General features: G+C 31.2%; 1 protein-coding gene across 6 annotated transcripts in view; it reads left to right on the forward strand.

Moving 5' to 3' along the window:
• Positions 1 to 19,954, forward strand: part of Pds5b (PDS5 cohesin associated factor B) — a 193,399-nt gene that overhangs the window by 99,027 nt on the left and 74,418 nt on the right. For all 6 annotated transcript variants that reach the window (XM_048800816.1, XM_048800814.1, XM_048800815.1 and 3 more), the window contains 7 exons: positions 3,022 to 3,167; positions 3,395 to 3,546; positions 4,553 to 4,666; positions 10,688 to 10,769; positions 14,247 to 14,295; positions 16,646 to 16,785; positions 18,217 to 18,332. In XM_048800816.1, coding sequence (XP_048656773.1) covers positions 3,022 to 3,167; positions 3,395 to 3,546; positions 4,553 to 4,666; positions 10,688 to 10,769; positions 14,247 to 14,295; positions 16,646 to 16,785; positions 18,217 to 18,332 — 799 coding nt within the window. The remainder of the gene's footprint in view (positions 1 to 3,021; positions 3,168 to 3,394; positions 3,547 to 4,552; positions 4,667 to 10,687; positions 10,770 to 14,246; positions 14,296 to 16,645; positions 16,786 to 18,216; positions 18,333 to 19,954) is intronic.

The following is a 19,954-nucleotide window of genomic DNA, read 5'->3' on the forward strand; positions in this document are numbered from 1 at the left end:
TCATTTTTTTTCATTTATTTAAGTATAATCAGACCTTAGTGTTTTTTTTTTTTTTCTTTTCAACTTGTAGCAGTCTGTACCAAGTTAAATTATACATGACTACAGAGAGCTTCTCTTTCTTTGAGTTTGCTCTCATGTTAGGTCACATAGGTTGTAAAGGATTTACAAAGAAGGAAAGAGATAGTGCTGGGAATTAACTGCCAAAGTTTATTGTTCCTTCTTAGGTCTTTGTTGGCTTTTTCTCTTTCCCGATGACCTTAGATATAGTCTCTCCTTAATTTTTTTTTCCCCTTGAACTTTTATTTATTTTTTTATTGATTATTTTAATTGTACATGACAGTAGAATGTCTTGATAAAATTATGCATGCATATTTAAAATCTTATTCTAATTAGTACCCCATTCTTGTGGATGTACACAATAATGGGATTCGCTTGTTGTTGTTTTTTTTTTTTTTCATATATTCTTCGAACTTTCTAACTGCCATCCCTTTTCTACAGATGAGGGCTATATTCTATCTATTTATTTCATTTTATAGAAGATTTCTGTCTTATTTCTTTCTTCCCTACGTGAAATATGGTGGCAGATCTTCTGAGATTTTCACTGCTAGAGAGTGACGAAACTCTAATGAGAGTAAGAAAACAATCCTTCATTTTGTTTGAAGGTGAAAGCTTTGATTTTTATTACTTTCTATCAGATCTTCAATTATAATATTTTCTTTTAAGCTCACCACCGCAAATATTTTAAATTCCATGGGCTTCATTCCTGACCAGGACTATCATCTTACTTTCTGCATATGAACCTTGTGCTGCAGTGGTTCTCAACCCCAGCAGATCCAGTGCTTCTCTTAACCAAATAATTTATAATTCTACTTTTGATGTCCTTAAATAAAATTTGTAAAGTAATTTACTTAATGTAATTAAAAAATTATATCCAAATGTAATGTATAGTTAGGGAAAGAAAGGATAGTAGGACAGTAGGCAGGGAGACTATGTGCTGAATGGGTCTTGGCCGTTCAGGGCAATGGGTTTCCCTTGTTTTCCTCTAGCCTAGAACATTGACCTTGACCATCTCAGGCTATTACCTGTAATTCTTTAGACAAATGTATTACTTTTCTGAAAGTTAAACCTCAAAGTAATTTACATGCTTTGTGTTAGTTGATGCACAGGTGCATTATAGATTCTAATGTTATCTGAGGGTCACTAAATGTTCTGAATTTTGTGAATTTAAAGAAAGATTATTTAGCTTATAACATCTTAATAATTTAGGTGTAGGTTATCTTTGGAATTTAGAATGCAGAGCTAAGGGAGGGGAAGTCAAAGAACAGTTCTCAATTGGTAAGCCACTGTTAACATTTATATAGATTTTTGGCACTCCTTGCATTCAGCCAAAGTCGGCATCTCTTCTCTCTTTAGGTCTCTGAAATTTTTAAATATTTCCTGGGTTCTGTTCTGAAAATGAGCTTGTTTAATGTTTTCTTTCTCATTTGGATTTCATCCTTTTCCTTTGTCCTGTGTCATTTACCTGTGTTGCATCTGTCAGTTTTGTTGACAGATCATCTCTTGCTATGATCTCTTCTTGTTATGTTTCTCCTTTAACCATTTTAGTAGAGTTTCAGGAGTGAGCAGAAATAAATATGTTATACACACAGATTTATCTTCTTTTGCTGATAGTAATTGTGAGATTCCTTCTTGTGACTTTAGCCAAATTTTGAGGGATGCAGCCATATTGTGAAGAATATTAGTAGATGCTTTGTTATGCTAATAATTGAGAATTTCTTTTTTCTTCTCCATTATCACTTTCTCCTCTCAGTTGATGTCTGTGAATTAATAATGTTTGTGTATACTTGTTTAACATGAATGGCTAGTTTTAGAGAAGTTGTGATGCATTTTAAAATTGATGGAGTGTCATTGGATTTTTTTTGTTTCTACGTGACACATAAAATAGTATGTGATGCTTTTGGAGTACAGTTAACTATAAAACTTCTGTATGTATCTTGGTAAGGATAGGAATTTGAGCTCTTTTAACATGTTCATTTGAAATCATAGTGCTAAATTTACTGGGTTAGGTAAACAACATTTGCATTTCTTTAGAAGTTTTTTCTAGCAACATATAGTCTTTCTCACTTTTAGAATAGTTTCTATTAATACAGCATGTGCAAAGTGGAGGGGTTATGACATGGGCAGTGATGTTATGGGTGCTTGAATCATAATTGTTAAAACTGTTTCTAGAGAATTAAATCTACTCAAGTCAAAAACACTGTTTGTGTATAGGCAAGACTATTTTTAGTAACCCAAACAACCAAATTTCTCTCTCATCATAAAAAGATGAGTAATATTTTGTTTAATTTGTGTTTAGTTTTTGCACCTAAAACTTAAGATTTCATTACTGAAGTATGTTAAATTTGTTTTCCAGTTTACTCATTGCTATGTATGAACTCCATGTTTTTGACTCAATTGTGAAATCTGTTTCATTTCTTCTGTCTTTCCCTTGGCCTTTTCTCATTTAGTCGAATTGCCCTAAAATCTTTCTTATTCTGTTTCTTGGCTGCCAATATCTCAATTTTATTCTTTCAGTAACCTTATTCAGAGTTTCCTTAGTTACAGGAAAGAAATTCTAATACTCTAGCCTTTTCCAAATAGCACAGCTTGACTTGATTGAGTGTTTTATCTACTTATATGGAAAACAAAAACGAAATGTTTAACATTGATAGAATTTTGTTCATTTCTATGATTTGCTTAATTAATGAAGTTAGAAACTACTTAATCTGCTTCCTTGCCCAGCCAATGAGGAGAGAGGTTTTACTGTTCAGTTGCATGTAAGCATTATTATTTGATTGAAGGGCTGACCTTTCTCCTCTTCCTTTCTCTTCCTTTTTCTGGCTCTTGACTTTCTTGAAATATTGAACCTTCTACTTAGGTTTTGTTTTTGCTGTGGTTTATTTTCACAGGTTTTCTTTAATCTTTTTAAGTATTTTAATTGTTAAAGTTTCCATTTTAATCAAAGAGTATATTATTTTTCAGAGTATCTTAAAGTGAGGTCACATGACCCTGAGGAAGCTATTAGACATGATGTTATCGTGTCTATAGTTACAGCTGCTAAAAAGGATATTCTTCTGGTCAATGATCACTTACTTAATTTTGTGAGAGAGCGAACATTAGATAAACGGGTAAGTAGAAATAAGTAATAATAAGTAGGTTTTTATTTTTAATGTTTGAAAATAGTATTTCACTTGAAAATACTGTTTTTTAATAAATATAGTTGTTAAATTCAGTATCTGAGGCTTGAAGGAAATAATGTGAAGGGAAATGAAAAACTACTACTACATTTTACTGAATTTGTACAATAGAAGCAGTTTTACATTATAAAGAAAACTTTTTTTGTTTTTATTTTAAGTGGAGAGTGCGTAAAGAAGCTATGATGGGACTTGCCCAAATTTACAAGAAATATGCTTTACAATCAGCAGCTGGAAAAGATGCTGCAAAACAGATATCATGGATTAAGGACAAATTGCTACATATATATTACCAAAATAGTATTGATGATCGGTAAGGACACTATATATGTGTATTTGATGATTTGGGGTATAATTTCTTGATCTGTTGCTTTATGCAAACTGTTTTGATTGCCACTTTAAATTTTCTCCTTAGTTTTTACTACAGGAGAAATGAAATGAGTAGTTTCTCTTTTTCACCAAAGCCACAAAAGAAGCAGTAATGTGCACAACTTTAGGGATGGGTACATTTTTTATATTATTTTTTATGCATTATTTGTGAACAGAGTTAAATCTGAAAGTAGGAATATATCTAGTTATAATTTAGTTTTGTTTCATAATTGTGTTATAAGGAGTCTCAGTTTTTTCAAATGAAATTCAAATAAAAATAAACTGGATTAAGGGCATTTTAAATAGAACCAATTCCTAGTCAAGGCTAAATACAGTTTATAAATTTGTTTAAAAATACATTATCTGCCTAAGGATAGATCTTGTATGGATCTCAGTCCTTTCGAAATCAGTAAAGCCACAAATCCTGTTTACAGTCTGAATTGACAGCTTATTAGTAGGATCTAAATGGTTATGCCTATAGCAGGTTAGAGTGAGAAAAGAAACAGAGGTTTGTATCAAAATTTGAAGATTTGTAGAAATTAGAACCTGAGGTCTTAGGGTTAACATTATCTAAGAAATTTATTTTTATAAAAGTAGTTTTTAGACTTTTGAGTGGCTTGTATTAGTGTATAGAATTTGCATTATGACTTTCTAGTACATTTCTTTCTTTTTTGGGGGGGAGGGGGTAGTGCCTCTTCTTCTGGGCCTCTTCATGCAGTAAGCCATGGTGGGGGAAAACAGAGGTGCCATCAAAGCTCTAGGCTATCAAAGGAAATGAGAGAGAGGACTTAGTAATTTCTGAGTACTTTTAGCCAGGCTGTTTTTCATGATAATAACTTTAAAAAGTCAGGAATTTGTTTAATATGTATTTATTGTATGTTTAGAATTTTACATACAAATTTAGTACATTTAAAAAGAGTCAACATGGTCCCTTCTTTGTGCTTTTATAGATTACTTGTTGAACGGATCTTTGCTCAATACATGGTTCCCCACAATTTGGAAACTACAGAGCGGATGAAGTGCTTATATTACTTGTATGCCACACTGGATTTAAATGCTGTGAAGTATGTCTCAAATGTCACACTCTTCTTTTCATCTTTTGCACTATTGAATTTTATGGAAAAGAAACCACAAATAGCTGTATTTGAAAATGTAAACTATGTAAGGGGTAAACATTGTTTTAAAGGGTCAAGACACAATAAAATAACTCAACTTTTTTTCTTTTTTTAAGAAGTTTTGTCAAAATGAGATCAAGCAACTTAAAGCAATTAAAAAGTAGAACTAATTGATTTGGAATCTTTTAGAATTTGATTTTTTTCTAAGGTTTTCATATTGTTGGTATCTCTAGAAATGTGATATACCTATTTTTTTTTCCCTTAAGGTGTTAGAAAGGTCCATATTATGAAAATACTATCATCTGATTCTTAAGTGGTACTGATTTAAATTATGATATAAAGCAGTAGGACACAACCTTTTGTGCTACATACCCTCAACACAGTATTATAGTTTAGTAAAAGGGTAAGCACAAATTGTGTGTGTGTGTGTGTGTGTGTGTATGTGCGCGCTTGGGCACGAGTTTGTTAATTTACTTGCCATACTGGGGATTGAACCCAGTACATTTAACTACTGAGCTGTACACCCAGCCTTTTTTATTTTATTATGAATCAGGGTCTCATTAAATTCCTAAGGCTGGCCTTGTACTTGCATTCCTCCTGCCTCAGCTTCTATAGTTGCTGGAATTACAGGTGTGTGTAACCATACCTGGCTACAGATATATTTTTATGATCACATTGTATTCAAAAAGTACCTTTAGATGTCTGGGTAGTGAGTTAATATTTGAGACATGGAAGACACATTGCTAATCTAATTGAATCAAATTAAGGATTAAGAAGTTGAGGTCTAGGGATTTACTGTAGATCTTAGAAAGTGTAAACCCATAGTAGTCCAGTGGTTTACAACTATTGAGAATTAACATGTTCAGAAATTGGAGTTTGAAAGAGCCATATGTAATTTTCATTTGTACTTCTGCTTAATGGGACTTAAGACTTCATTTCCTCCTTAGTAAAAATTATACATTACTGATAATTTATACAGAAATGTACATTCCTTGATACCCATTGTATTTCAGGCACTGAAATATGCATTGTCTATGAATAGTTTGGCATTATAATGGAAAAGTAGTTGCAAAAGACATACTGTGACCCATAAAGCTTAAAATATTTATTATCTGGCTTTTTACAGGGTGAAATAAAACCCTATACAGCCTCTAGTTCAAGTGGTATTTTTCTGATTTTACATATAGTAAACTGAATTACACAGAAATAATTAACTTGCATAAAGTCAAATCAGTTTTAGTAAGAGAACCATGTTTCAAAATCAGTTCTACTTGGTTCCAAAAGTCATTGTTTCCCTACTGTATGTAGTAAAATATACTAACTATATTTAATTTTATTACATATATTGTAAATTTTTCACTGCATTGGAATGCATCTTAAAATTGTCCTTGTTTTAGTTTTAATTGGTGGTTCTTTTTCTTATGGTACAGTTGATAGCCTCTTAGATTGGATGAGATATGGCATATATATCCTGTTTGAAACAGTCTTCTTATTGGAAATCAAAGCATATCTTGACTCCTTGACTCAACTCAAATATCATTTAGCTGTAAAAATGAAGTGAAGATGCTTCTAAACAAAAAATGAGAATTTGCTACTTCAGATCTTATGTGAAAAAATTACTTAAAGAGTTGTTTGTTTTTTTGTAAGAAAGAGAGGATATGCAAGAAGCAACAAAAATTTCAAATATGTTTGCAAATCTAAATAAAGGATTATAAAAATAATAAGGTTTTTTTTTGTAAGGATGATGTAGTTTTAAAAGTAAGCATGCATCTAGGCTGATATTTAATCAGCATACTCCCTGCAATTAATTGTATGTGAACTCTCTCAAGTGTCCCTGGAACCCTCCGTCCCATAGTTCCTTGTGTCTAGTCATAGAAGGAGGGTCTCCAGGACATTCTTCTACTGCCCACTGTTCTGGTTGGTGCCATGACATTGTGAAAAATTTTGGACCTTATCAGACATAAAACATGTAAGATAATAGGTAAGTAATATGCACTAAAAAGTGTTCTAATGTTCTTTTATCATGTAAGAGTAAGAATAGACATGTCAACTAGTTAGATCATATGTCAGATATACATTTTAGAAATTTAACAGTCACCTTTAAAAGAATGGAATTAGTACAGAGTTTCCAGATCCAGGGAATGAAAAAGAATTAATAAAAACTTAATACCAGAAATAGAAAATAAGAAAAATAATTGTAAGTAGAAACACAAATTATAAATAGTACTTATAAAACAAACCATATCAGACATTACTCTTCACTTAAATGATAAATATATTTGATTGAATTTAAAAATAAAGCACTCATTAATAAGAGATATTCTGAAAAATAATGCCACTGAAATGTTGAAAGTAAATTTTCCTTTAGGCCTGTCCTTGCAGAGACTTTGATTCTACAAAAATAGTTAGTGAATAAAATATAATTATTTAAGTTAGGTATATATCATTTTATCCTCACCAACTTTGGAGTTAACTGATCCACAGTAATACTTGCCAAAATTTTAGTATTTACCTGTGTTTTCTCCAAAGACCATTACATTCTTTATTCTGTAATGATAATAAGTTACATAAATGTGAGTTATTACGTATAATAAAATTAAAATATCTATGAATATACCATCCAACTTGTGAACTCGTTACCCTTCCATCTTCCTATCTTTTTCCCAGAGATAACCTCTAGTCTCTCATTTTTCTTATATCCTATAAAAAATACCTTTGTGTACGTATGGATGTGTAGGTATCCCTTAATAATATTTCTGCTTCTTTTTGAACTTGATGAAAATGGAATAATTTTGTGTATTGTCTCGTGACTTTTTTCATTCTTGTGTTTCACAATTCATCTGTACTATCATAAATAGTGAAAGACTATTTATTCACTGCGGTATAGAATTACATTATGTCATTAAGCCACAGTTTTATTTCATTTTTTCACATTGGAAATTTGTCTCAATAGAGAGAATGGATGTGTGTCTTAATTCTTTTCATGGTATTTATTGGGAATTGTACTCACCAGGCCTACAGTCCACCACTGAGCTGTACTCCAAACCCTTTCTTTCTCTCTCTCCCTCCCAATCCCCTCCCTCCCTCCCTCGATTCTTCCTTCCTTCTAGTAGTATTATGAATATTTAAAGTTTAGTGCATGCCTGCAGGGGTTTCTCTAAGGTATAATTACATATTTTCCTTAATTTAGCTACATTTTGGAATCACCTTGAGAGATTTAAACAAAACTGACACCTGTATCTCTCCTTAAAAGCTTCTCATTAAATTTGCCTGGAAGACAGTCATGGCATTAAGGGTTTCAGAAAAACATTCAGGAAATTCTAATGGACAGTCAGTTTGGAATCACTAGTGTATAGCTAGGAGTAGAATTGCTGAGTATGTTTATTTTCATCATTATAAACTAGTATTGAATTGATACTGCTTTATAATTCTACCAGTGGTTTCTGACTTTCTGTATCCTCCTGTATATTATCGGACATCTTAAATTTTTGCTAGTTTTTTGAGTATTTATCTTTAATTTTCCTGAATATTGATAACACTGATCTTTTCATAGCTTTATGGACTGTTAATGTTCTAATATTATCATAGTTCTTACCACTTGTGTATTGTAACACCTGTCTTTATTCATTTAAATTACCATTCTAGCCCAGAAGGTGTTTAAATGTATGACCTTATTTAGTCTGGAAAGGGCTTTAAAATAGCTCCTTGGTAGGCAGGTTCCTGGTGAGAACTTGTTTGGTAAGGATTCTTTCTTATTGTTGAAAGAGGCATATATTTTATTCTGTGACTGTTTTCTTTTGGGGAAGACAAGATATTTCCTAAATGTAAGACTTTTGACATGAACCAATTTTTGGGTAATCCTGAGCAAATGAAATATCTTGATTATTGAAAAAGAGGCAAGCTTAAGTACCATTTGATAATGGTGTGTATTTCCACCTCCAACATGTTTCCCAGAACTTTTTTTCATTATGAGAGTAGGGGTTAGTATCACATGTCTTAGTTGTGATCTTTTTCATTTAGTTGGTTCTCATCTAGACAGAGTCTGAAGGGTGACTTGCCCAGTTGGAAGCAGAAGATTTAGAACTTTTGGTATGGTAACAGGAACACCTGAAAGAGAATTGACTGTTTAAAATGCTGCATAATAAAAGAGTATCCGGGTTCTAGCCAGAGTTTTCACATTAAAGTGACAGAACTAGAATTTAGACTATGAATAAATAAATGGATATTTCTCTTCTTATTGTAATATTGCTTCTCTTAGTATAGCGTTTTTCCCCCACCAGAAGAAAGGCTATTTAGATAGGCAGTAAACAAGAACAAATTGCTGCTTAATGATTACATAAAAATACTTGAGAGGACAGTAAGCTAAATATGTTTTATATGAGTTCTTAGACAATGATGGTCACTTTTTAACTTCAACTATAGTTGTAGCTTATGGTGAGCTTTAGAGTTGTTCCAGATTTCATCTTTAATAAATAACTATAGTAGATTAAATAATTTCCTCTTTGTTTTAAGTAAAAGCAAGTCTCAACCTCCAGGTCTTTCAGAAATTGTAAGTTATGATTAGTAATATGAAAGAGAATGCATTGACTTTGGATTTCAGAAGTAATTTCACAACTACCCTGCTTCCTTAAAAGTTATATTTTAATTATGTAACATATAATTTTTAGGTTTTTATAGTCTTCTGGAGAATGGACATTTTGCTTTCAGTGTTTATATTAATAAATTATGCCAATGAAACTTCCTGAAATTTTAATAACTTGAAAATAATAATAAAGTATAACTGTTTAAATTTCACATTCTAAGTTGAAAATGCCCCAATACTGTTGTTTTGTGAGTGTCTTTTTTTTTTTGTATCAGAGATTGAACTTCGAGGCACTCAATCACTGAGCCACATCCCCACCCCCATTTTGTATTTTATTTACAGACAGGGTCTCACTGAGTTGCTTAGTGCCTTACTTTTTACTGAGGCTAGCTTTGAACTAGAGATCCTCTTGTCTTAGCCTCCCAAGCTGCTAAGATTACAGGTGTGGGTCACCTCACCCAGCAAGTATCATTTTAAAATGACTGCTGTACAGAAATTTAAGTTTCCAGATTCAAAGTAGTTATTGCCTTTAAGAAATCCAAAGGCATTTTAAAACATTTTAAAGGAGAGAATGGAAAATTAAGCAATCTTCTTTCCATCAAAGGAAAAAGAGATGTTTTATATGCTTCTGTTTTTATTACTTACTTGGCAAGTGCTTTGTGTGTATGGTCACAGAGGTTAATGAAGTATAGATAATTGAAAATAAACCAATGAAAAATATTTTTTTAAATTTCTTTTTAAAATTTTAAAATGTGTGGCTCTGATATTCTATAACTTAATATATTAACACTAGTTGTTCTTTGATTTATATATCTTTTTTAATTACCTAAGTTCTTTTTTGATTTAAATTTCTGCCCAAGAAAAAGACATTTATTAGGAAGATATCAGGATTTTTGCCAAATTGAAAGAATATTGACTTTTAGCATAAATAATTCCTGTCAGTTTAAATGTAATACAATACCTGTTTTAGGAAAAAAAATCCCCATTTTTTTTCATAACTATACCTCTTTTCTGTTTCTGTCTTGGATTCTATTTTATTCCACCTTCTATAGGATCTTCTTCATTTTTTCCTTTATTTATTAAATTTACAATTTCTCCAATTTATACCCTTAGCCTACAAAAGTGCTCTTATTAATGGTAAATACAGCTTATTTTTAGACAAGGCAAAACACAACCACTGTGAATCTCTTCTTTTGATCCTGTTTTTTTTTTTTTTTTAATTGTTATATTTGACTGCCCCCCCCCCCACCACCGTACATCATCAATTTCTAAGTCCTGTGAATTTTCCTATGTCATCTTTGGTAATTTGAAGCCTTTTTAATAGTTATGTACTTAGACAATTCTGGAAAGATTTTTTTTAACCTATTTTGTATGTTTGTGTTTTTTAGAGCATTGAATGAAATGTGGAAATGTCAAAATCTGCTCCGACATCAAGTAAAGGATTTGCTTGACTTAATTAAGCAACCTAAAGTAAGCTAAATTTTAAAGGAAAAATTTCTTTTGATGTTAAGTTTTGTAAAACACACACATTTTAGTTGCTGTTTACCATTGCTGCTTTGTATTAACTGTGGAAGAGTTCTGACTAAAGATAGAACTTAAGATTCCTAACTTAGCTGCAATTTTTAGAAACTTATTACATAGAAAAATTTTAAGAGTTTACTAAATCTGTAAAAGGTGATAGCATCAGAAAAGAGAATGTACTTCTGTGTATTTAAAAGTTTTTTGGTATCTTTAAAAATAAAGAAATAAACAATAACTCAGTGTTATTGAAAGCTTAAAAAAATAGAATAAAATTACACTTTTATTTTGCCACACGAATACTCTCCATGTCTTTGTATACTCTTAGGATTTTAGAAAGTTTTTATAATCAGGTAATTATAGTACAGTATCTTTGTATTTTCTCTTCCAGTTAATATTATGGTGATTTTAATGTGTTGCTTGAATATCTAATTATAGTCAAATGATAATATTCATCTAGTAAAGTATCATTTTCTTTTTGGGTATTTAGAATGATTTCAGTATTAGGTAGGCCTATAAATGTTATAATTCATCCAAAACATATTGCATTATTGTACCTGCTTATTTTAAATTGTACCTGCTTATTTTAAATTGCATTGAGGGAAAACAATAGTATTATCTTTTATTTCTTCTTCAGTCCATAGTGATCTCTCCAGACCCTTTCATCACACAAACCTCGTATTTGTAGGACAGTCAGTAAAGCAGTATAGTTTTATCTAAAAGGAGAAAGCTTCCAGTTTCTCTGGGCATAATTTGACTAATTGCTTTAAAAATCCATAAATTAACAGCAGTTGTTTTAGAGATTTGTAGTGATTCTCTAACTTTTTTTTTTTTAATCTTTAAGTGTGGTTTGAAGATTTCAAAGATATTGTACCATTTGTTTGCCTAATTGAAGCTTATGTCTGAGTAGTATTTTTGTTTTGTAGGCTAACAATAACCTCTTTATGTTTTATGGAATATATATAACCTGTTTTCTATGATTGTTGAGTGTATTGAACCTGTTGGAATATGTGTTTTCCCTTATGATAAATAACTAAAAAAACAATTCAGTGATTTTTCTGTTTTCTTTTTCTGAACCCTAAATTAGTGTATTTCAGTCAGTAGGCATGTGTTTCATTGAGTATTATTATGCAGTAAGTCATTGTGTCTCAGTGAGTAATCTGGGCATTAAGTGCTGTTACTTTGAGCAGTATTAATTTATTTCCTCTGGCCAAACATGCAACAGTGTTACATAAAAATAAGAGATGTTCTTATATTTATGTGTATAGAATTCTTGACTTGGGGTATCATTGAAATCATGATAACCAGGTAGTATGCTAAATATGTAGATCATGTATAGCACATTCACATCATGTTGCTCAGGATGTGTGAGATTTTAATCAAGTACAACTTTGCCTTTGACTGAATCTTTCAGCTTTTACTTCTTTAGTAGAACTTCTTTATCTTGCCTCTTGATAAAAACTTGAAAGGATCTCATGACGTTTTTACTCAGTCATATATGGAATCATAAAATAAAAATCTCAGTTCATTTGCAATGCTTAGTTTCTTTCTACTTTGTGTAATTTTGTTTTTGCTTGTCTTATAATAATTATCAAGTAGGAATTCTCGGTAATATGTGGTAGGATTGAAGAAGAAACAAAATGGAGGAGGATAGTACTCCAATAGAGTTGTGTTGTGAGAAGAATTAGTTTATAATTGTTTGTTTATACTAAGATTTATAATAGACATAAGTGAATTAAAGTTAGAAAAAATTCAAATATATGCTTAACTTTTGGGTATTTATATTTCCTCATATCTTATCAGGAAGACTTAACGGTTGGTTGGTTGGTTGGTTGGTTTGTTTATTTATTTATTTATTTTGCTTTCTTTATTATTCGGTTTGAGTAAGCCAGTTTTTAATTTTTGGCTCAGCAACATAGCCCCTCTACTTCATTGAACTGAATTAATTATTCAAAAGTGACTTTTTTAAAAAAAATGTTTTTTAGACACTGATGGGCCTTTATTTTGTTCATTTATTTATATGCAGTGCTGAGAATTGAACCCAGTGCCTCACACATGCTAAGCAGGTGCTCTATCACTGAGCCATAACCCCAGCTCCTCAAAAGTGACTTTTTAATTTTCAGTATTGCACTTTTGTTGGTTCAGTTTCTTTTCATGTGAATCAACTTCTTGAAAGCCCAGCACAATCTCTTTCATCAGTAAATGAAACAACAAAAATTGTATGTTTCTTAAAGTATTGCTGTTTAGTATTCCAAATTTCAAGTATTTGGGAGTTAATTCTTGTATTTTATTATGCTTTGTCTCTCATTTCCTTTTAAACAGCTCCTTCAATAGGGATGGTTTATTTATTTTATTGACTTTAACCCAATATTTATATAGCTTAGTATTTTTAAACACAGTTTCTCAATGACATGTTTTTGGTTTTATAAAATATGACACTGTCTGGGCTGGGGTTTTGGCTCAGCGGTAGAGCGCTTGCCTACCACGTGCGAGGCCCTGGGTTCAATCCTCAGGACCACATAAAAATAAATAAATAAAATAAAGGTATTGTGTCCAACTACAACTAAAAAATAAATATTAAAAAATACGACACTTGAAGATGTATATAATTAATCTTTTTATCTTTTATATATGTGAATTCACATGAAATAGTACATGAATGTATGTGCAGTACAATGTGGTGAGCACATTTATTCAGTGAAATTACACTTCCCTGTTAAAACCCATACCTAGAAATCTTAGAAACAGCTTTTTAAATGTCTTTTTCCATTAAGATCTTTGCCATAAGATTTATTACTATGCCTGAGAAACCTCAAGTCAGTTGAAATTTATACATGTGTCAACTTTTAATTTGAGATAGGACTAAAAACTTGAAAACTAACAAGTTTTTAATTATTTTATTTTCCTTCTAAAACTTACCCCATTCTTTCAGCTCTAAAACTGCAAAATATCTACCTGTCCAAAAAATGTTATGTAGCAATCAGTTTTTTAATTGAGAACTAACAAAACAGGGTGAGGTAAGAGGTGATGAGAGTGGAAAATGTGTTCACTTCTACCTCCCATCTAATACATTTAGGGTTTAAAAAATACCTCGGGAATATTTACAGTAGCCTGGAAATGGTGGCGTACACCTTAATCCCAATGACTTGGAGGATTGCAAGTTCAAGGCTAGTATCAGCAACTTAGTGTCCTCCTGTCTCAAAATAAAATAAAAAGAGCTGGAGATGGAGCTTATTGATAGATGGTAAAGCTCCTTTGTATTCAGTCCCCAGTATGCCCCCCCCCCCCACAAAAAAAAGGACATAGTTGTGGTAAGGGCATGGAACTGGAGAATTACTAAGTTATGCATACCTAATTTTTTGAAAAATATAATGTAGATTCTTGTCAGGAAATTTTAATTTTGATTTTTTTTTTTTTTGTGATTTACAGACAGATGCCAGTGTCAAGGCCATATTTTCAAAAGTGATGGTTATTACAAGTAAGTTATTTTAAATCTATATAAAATTTAAGATTTAATCAAAATAATTCTTATAATTTGTTTCATTTTAGGCTTTGAAAATATAGCAAATAATTAATGCATTTTTACTTGATATTCAATAAGCAACTCAGCTTTACTTTTTTTCTGATTTTTACTTGGCATATGATATAGAATTTCAGATTTTCTTTTGTAAAAACTTGAGTTGGAGAAAGGATTTATTGCATAAATTTATTTCTGAGAATTCACTTAAATCATTATATGAGCTTACTTTAGTGCTTTGGTGTTGGTTACTCTTCATAAAATGTGAATATTAAGAAGCTGATTTCACAATGAGTGAAAATTGAATATATCCAAGGACTACATTAATAGTTTCTTTTGAAAAAAATATTTATTTGATTTAAGTGATGCTCAATAAATATTATTTAATTGCATTGAACAGTATGTGTAGCACATCTTTATTTCTTGCAAGAGTAGGGAAATAACTATGTTTGTGGTCATTTCCTTTTCCTCCCACCTTGACATTACTGTGTATAGCAGATGTGTTAATCAGAGAGGTAATCAGAAATACCTGGCAGAATGAGTCTACTGAACTTCCACTTGATGATAATGAAAAGATCTTAAGATGGATCTGAGATGCTGACTATTGCAAAACGTGTATGGAAGTAATGCTAAGATATTGAAGAGTGCAGTAACTTAATTCACTGGGTTTTAGGTTACGTGATTGGAATTTTAGTGTGAATAGATCTTTTAAGACCAAAATATATTTCAGATCTGGGTAGATAAAACTAGTTTTCAGTCTTTTTTGATAATGTGCTACAGTAAGTAGCTTTATGCTTTTTTTTTTTTTTTTTTTTTTAAATCACTATTTTCTCAGTAGTTTGGTTCTGGCTAGTATCCTCTTAAGAAGATGATCCCCTGTATTCTTTCTGTTTTTTCCCCTCTGTCCATTCTCTTCAAGCAAGGTAATATTTTTCACTTTTTGTTTGAGGAAAGCTAGTATCCTATAGGTGGTTAAGGGTATTGTGACAAAGATGGGGTTGCAAGGTCGATATATTTGTATAATGTTGAATTTAAAGTTTTGTTTTATTTTCTCTCTGTTGCCCTCAATCTTCCATCTCTTCCCCTTTTGCACCTCTCCTCTTTAATAACTAGGTCTTCTTATACCCTTTAACATGATGCCTGTTAGGAAGGGGCTGTAAAATGACATTTTCCAAAACTATTTAAAAACAATACTGCCTTTTCCATAATACCATTAAACTCCAGTGAATTGCTAGTGATGTTTGGATCAGTTTGTAAAGTGCTACACTAACAGTTTTCCAGCTTTCCTTCAGGTGCTTATTGTATGCTGAAGCTTATTGCTTAAAACTTACACAAACATTTAGTTTGTCTTCTATATGTACTGTGTTTTATCTGTTGTACTAACATATGGAGCCCTTTCTTTGCAATGAATTTTTTTTCTCATATAGAAAACATGAAAAGATCATATAGCAAGTGTTTAGTTGGATTAATTTATTAATATATTCTTTCCGCATTTAGTGATTCAGTTATTCTTGTTAAGACTTAATATACATTTTCAGAACTGTGGGAACTTGAAGATTGAACTTACTGTATTCATACTTTAAGATTCATTTGAATTTCTACTACTTTTTTCTATCCAAAGTTTTGTAATTTCTGTTCTAGGCTAGTTCTTTATAGCAGTTAAATAGCTGGGGTGGGGTGGGAACACCAGACTAGGATCAACATTTTATTAGTTCTCTTAGGTTTTTTGATTCACAAGACCCATTAGAGTAATATGAAGTCTCGTACAAAGACTTAATCTCTTCTCATACAGTAATGACATATCCAACAGTAAAACTGGAAACGGCTTACTTAGTATATGTCAGTTCCAGACAGCAAGCAGACAGGATTTTCTCTGGACTGGCATAATAATAAACATGGAAATATAAGAAAATAGTTCCTTAAAGATAAAACTTGGTGATTTATCTTTTGCTCTGAACTTCAAGAGAACAACATGTGCCACAAGCTTGAGGGAACACTAATAATGAAATGGGCATTATTAAGGTTGATCTTGATATCTTTAAATGCTATAAGAAGTTATTTAGAAATAGCCAGTGCAGTCATTTCCTGCATAGATATCTCTTCATAGTGACCCTGTTTTATATTTCTAGAAAACAGATTTTATTTGTGAAAATTGACTATTGATGGTACTTCACAATTTATTTTATTGAACTAACCTGAACATGTAGATAAGGATTATTAATCAAAATAATAAAAAATGAGAAGTATTGATTTTTTAATTATTTTGAGCAATTTAAAAGTGTATTTTAATTAAATTTTAATTTATTTTAAGGAAATTTGCCAGATCCTGGTAAGGCTCAGGATTTCATGAAGAAATTCACACAAGTGTTAGAAGATGATGAGAAAATAAGAAAACAGTTAGAAGTACTTGTTAGTCCAACATGCTCCTGCAAACAGGCTGAAGGTTGTGTGGTAAGGAGAGAAAGAAATAATGTCTGAAAAACACCCAAATAGTTTTTGTCTCCCTGCCTTAAAAAGTAATTTTCATTTATTATGTGAAATTTAGAAAATGTAATATAAGTAACAATACAAATAAACTATAATCCCTCCATATAGATAATTGTTAATGTTATGGTGTGTATTCCAAAATGAAATCATATTACATATACAGTGTTAAATATTTTACTTAATTAGTCATTTATAGTATTATATAAATAGCTATATAGCATACCACTGAATGCATATGCCACGATTTACTGAATAGTCTACTTTTTTGTACATTTAGATTTTCCCCCACTTGTTGATTAATGCAAAGAACTGTATAATATTTCTGCACATTCTTGATCCTTTATTATACATTCTTAGGAATATAATTGCATGGTTTAAAGGTCCATTTTTTAAAATCTTCAATATGTATTGGTACATTGCTTCCCAAACTGGTTAGTTTTTACTAACTGCCAGTGGTGAGAGTGGCCATTTTCTCTTTCATAATGTTGGCCAGTATCACCACTAGAAACAAAACTCAAATAAAAACCAACAAAAACATACTTATTTTGTATTTGTTGGTTGCTAGTCATCTAATCATCTTTTTTCCATGAGTTTCTTATCTATTCATGCTGCTTTTGTGAATTTCATGTTTATCATTTTGCCTATTTTTTATGGAATGGTATTTATCTTATTGATTTGTGAGTTTGTCATAATGGCATTGTCTGTTAAGATATGAATAATTTTATGTCAGTTGCAGTTTGCCCTTTGATTTATGATGTTCTTTACATATCATAATTTTTATTTTTATCTAGCTGGGTCATGAGGTTTTTGCTTTTGGTGTCCCAATCACAAAATCCTATTCTATTGCAAGTCAGTGAAAATATTTACTAATGTCAGTGTTTCTTAATCTGTTATTCATGTATCTTCAGAGCTGCTTTTTAGAGAAAGATGATTCTTGGTTCTTCTACCCCAGGTTAATTAATTAGAATTTTCAGAGTGAGGTCCAGGAGTCAGTAGTTTTAAGAAGTTTCTCTGATAAGGTTGCTAGAGTTTGTGTGTCTACTGGATCCTTGGTTTTATTTTATATTTTTATCGTTTTGAGCTTTTTTTTTTTTTTTTTTTTTTTTTTGGTAAAAGACATGATATAGAAATCTTTGTTTTGTTTCAAATTTATCTCCAATTATTTCAAAATGTTATATTGAATAATTTACCCTTTTCCTATTTACTTGAAATGTTACCTTCCTCATACACTTAATTCTTAAACTAGTTTTAAAATTTTTTTTTGACTTATTCCATTCTTATTGATTTGTTTATTGCAGCATCAGTACTACATGGTTTTAATGTAGTATCTTAATAATATAATGTAGTGATTTGTTTAAACATATTTTTGTGATATTTAAAAAATCTGCATTACAGCGTGAAATAACTAAGAAGTTGGGCAACCCTAAACAGCCTACTAATCCTTTCCTGGAAATGATCAAGTTTCTCTTGGAGAGGATAGCACCTGTGCACATAGATACTGAATCTATCAGGTATTTGTATATAAAAATATTAAGTTTTCATTACTATTCACCCATGCATTTAGGAGATCAGTGACTATTGGGTACTGCTATGTGTAAGGCACCAAACTAGCTACTCATTTATGTATACTTATGTAAATTTGCTCCTGTGTATATATACACACACACATTTCTGAATTTATATATACACATATGTGCACTCATCTGTGTATATATTTATTTAGTTTTTCTTCTTTTTAATTTTAATTTTATGCATTGGTTCAACTTATATGAGAAATTGTCAATCCAAGTCTAGTATTATGTGTTAATAATATACCAGGAGTGCCTCTTTTGTTAACTTGCATAGATAAGTTAGGTAGCATAAATTTTAGTTACAACCTCAGGAAAGAAAAACTAGATGAATTTGTTTTGAAGGAACATTTGATGTATTTTCACAAATATATGAGAACTGAAAGTGTTTCTTTAAACAACTCTCATTTAAAGTTTCAACTTTGATCCAGGTGGAGTGGTGCACGCCTGTAATCCCAGCAGCTCTGGAGGCTCAGATAGGAGGGTTGCAAGTTCAGAGACAGCCTCAGCAACTTAGTAAGGCCCTAAGCAATTTAGCAAGACCCTGCCTCAAAAAAAAGAAAGGAAAAAAAAAAAAAAAGGCACTGGGGATGTTGCTTAGCAGTTAAATTCCTCTAGGTTTAATTCATGGTTGGTGCACCCCTCCCCCCAAAGAAAAGTGTTTCAGGTTTGATACCATCTGTGACATTTTCCAAAATTATTTCTTTTTACATTTGCATTCCCTTTTGTGAAATGTTGGCAGAACTTCCTCCCATCTCCTGGACTTTTCCTTAAAATATTTAAAAATATTTTATGGAAAACTCTGGGAAAAAGTGCTTTTAAAAATATAGCATACTGACTTATTATTCATCTCTGGTGCCCTTTGGGAGTATATATTAAAATTAAAATAATACTAATGACTTGTCATCTTGTATTCTATGAAACCTTTTGGATATCCTTAAGAGGTAATACTTTACCTATAAGAGAAAAATGGGTAGTATTTTGTTTCTTCAGAGATGAGAGAAAGAGTATTGTAGGCACTGAGATTAACATATCAAGCTAACTGGATAAGAAAGAAAAGGGATATTTAGAAAATGATGTCATATATTTGAATTATAATATGGAGAGTTGATCCTTGAAAAGTAGATTTGGATCAGATTGTGGAAGGCCATTAAGGTTGACCGTTAGAGTTGTACTTCATTATTTGATTTTTGAGAACCACAGTTCATCGAGATGTATGATCGGAGGAGGGGAGTAGGAGAGAGACTGCTACAACAATATTGTGGTTGTCTCCTACGGTAGTGGGATAAAAAGAAAAGAACTTTATTTGCAGGAGGTTTTAAAATAGCAATCTAGATATTATCATCTTATTTCATATAGGAAATAAAGACAAGCAGACAGAAATATGAATTTAAGTCCAGATAATAAAGAGAGTAAATAAATCTTTGCCTTTAGCAATCAGATCCTACTGATCTAGAAGATATGTTAGAACATAAACATTAACAGTAATTAGTACTGATAATGTGACTGGGAGGACTCTAAAAATGTTTTCAAGTTATAACTTATTTAATTATGAATAGGAACCA

The sequence above is a fragment of the Marmota marmota genome, unplaced genomic scaffold (genome assembly GCF_001458135.2).
Source record: "Marmota marmota marmota unplaced genomic scaffold, marMar, whole genome shotgun sequence".
NCBI lineage: Eukaryota > Metazoa > Chordata > Mammalia > Rodentia > Sciuridae > Marmota > Marmota marmota.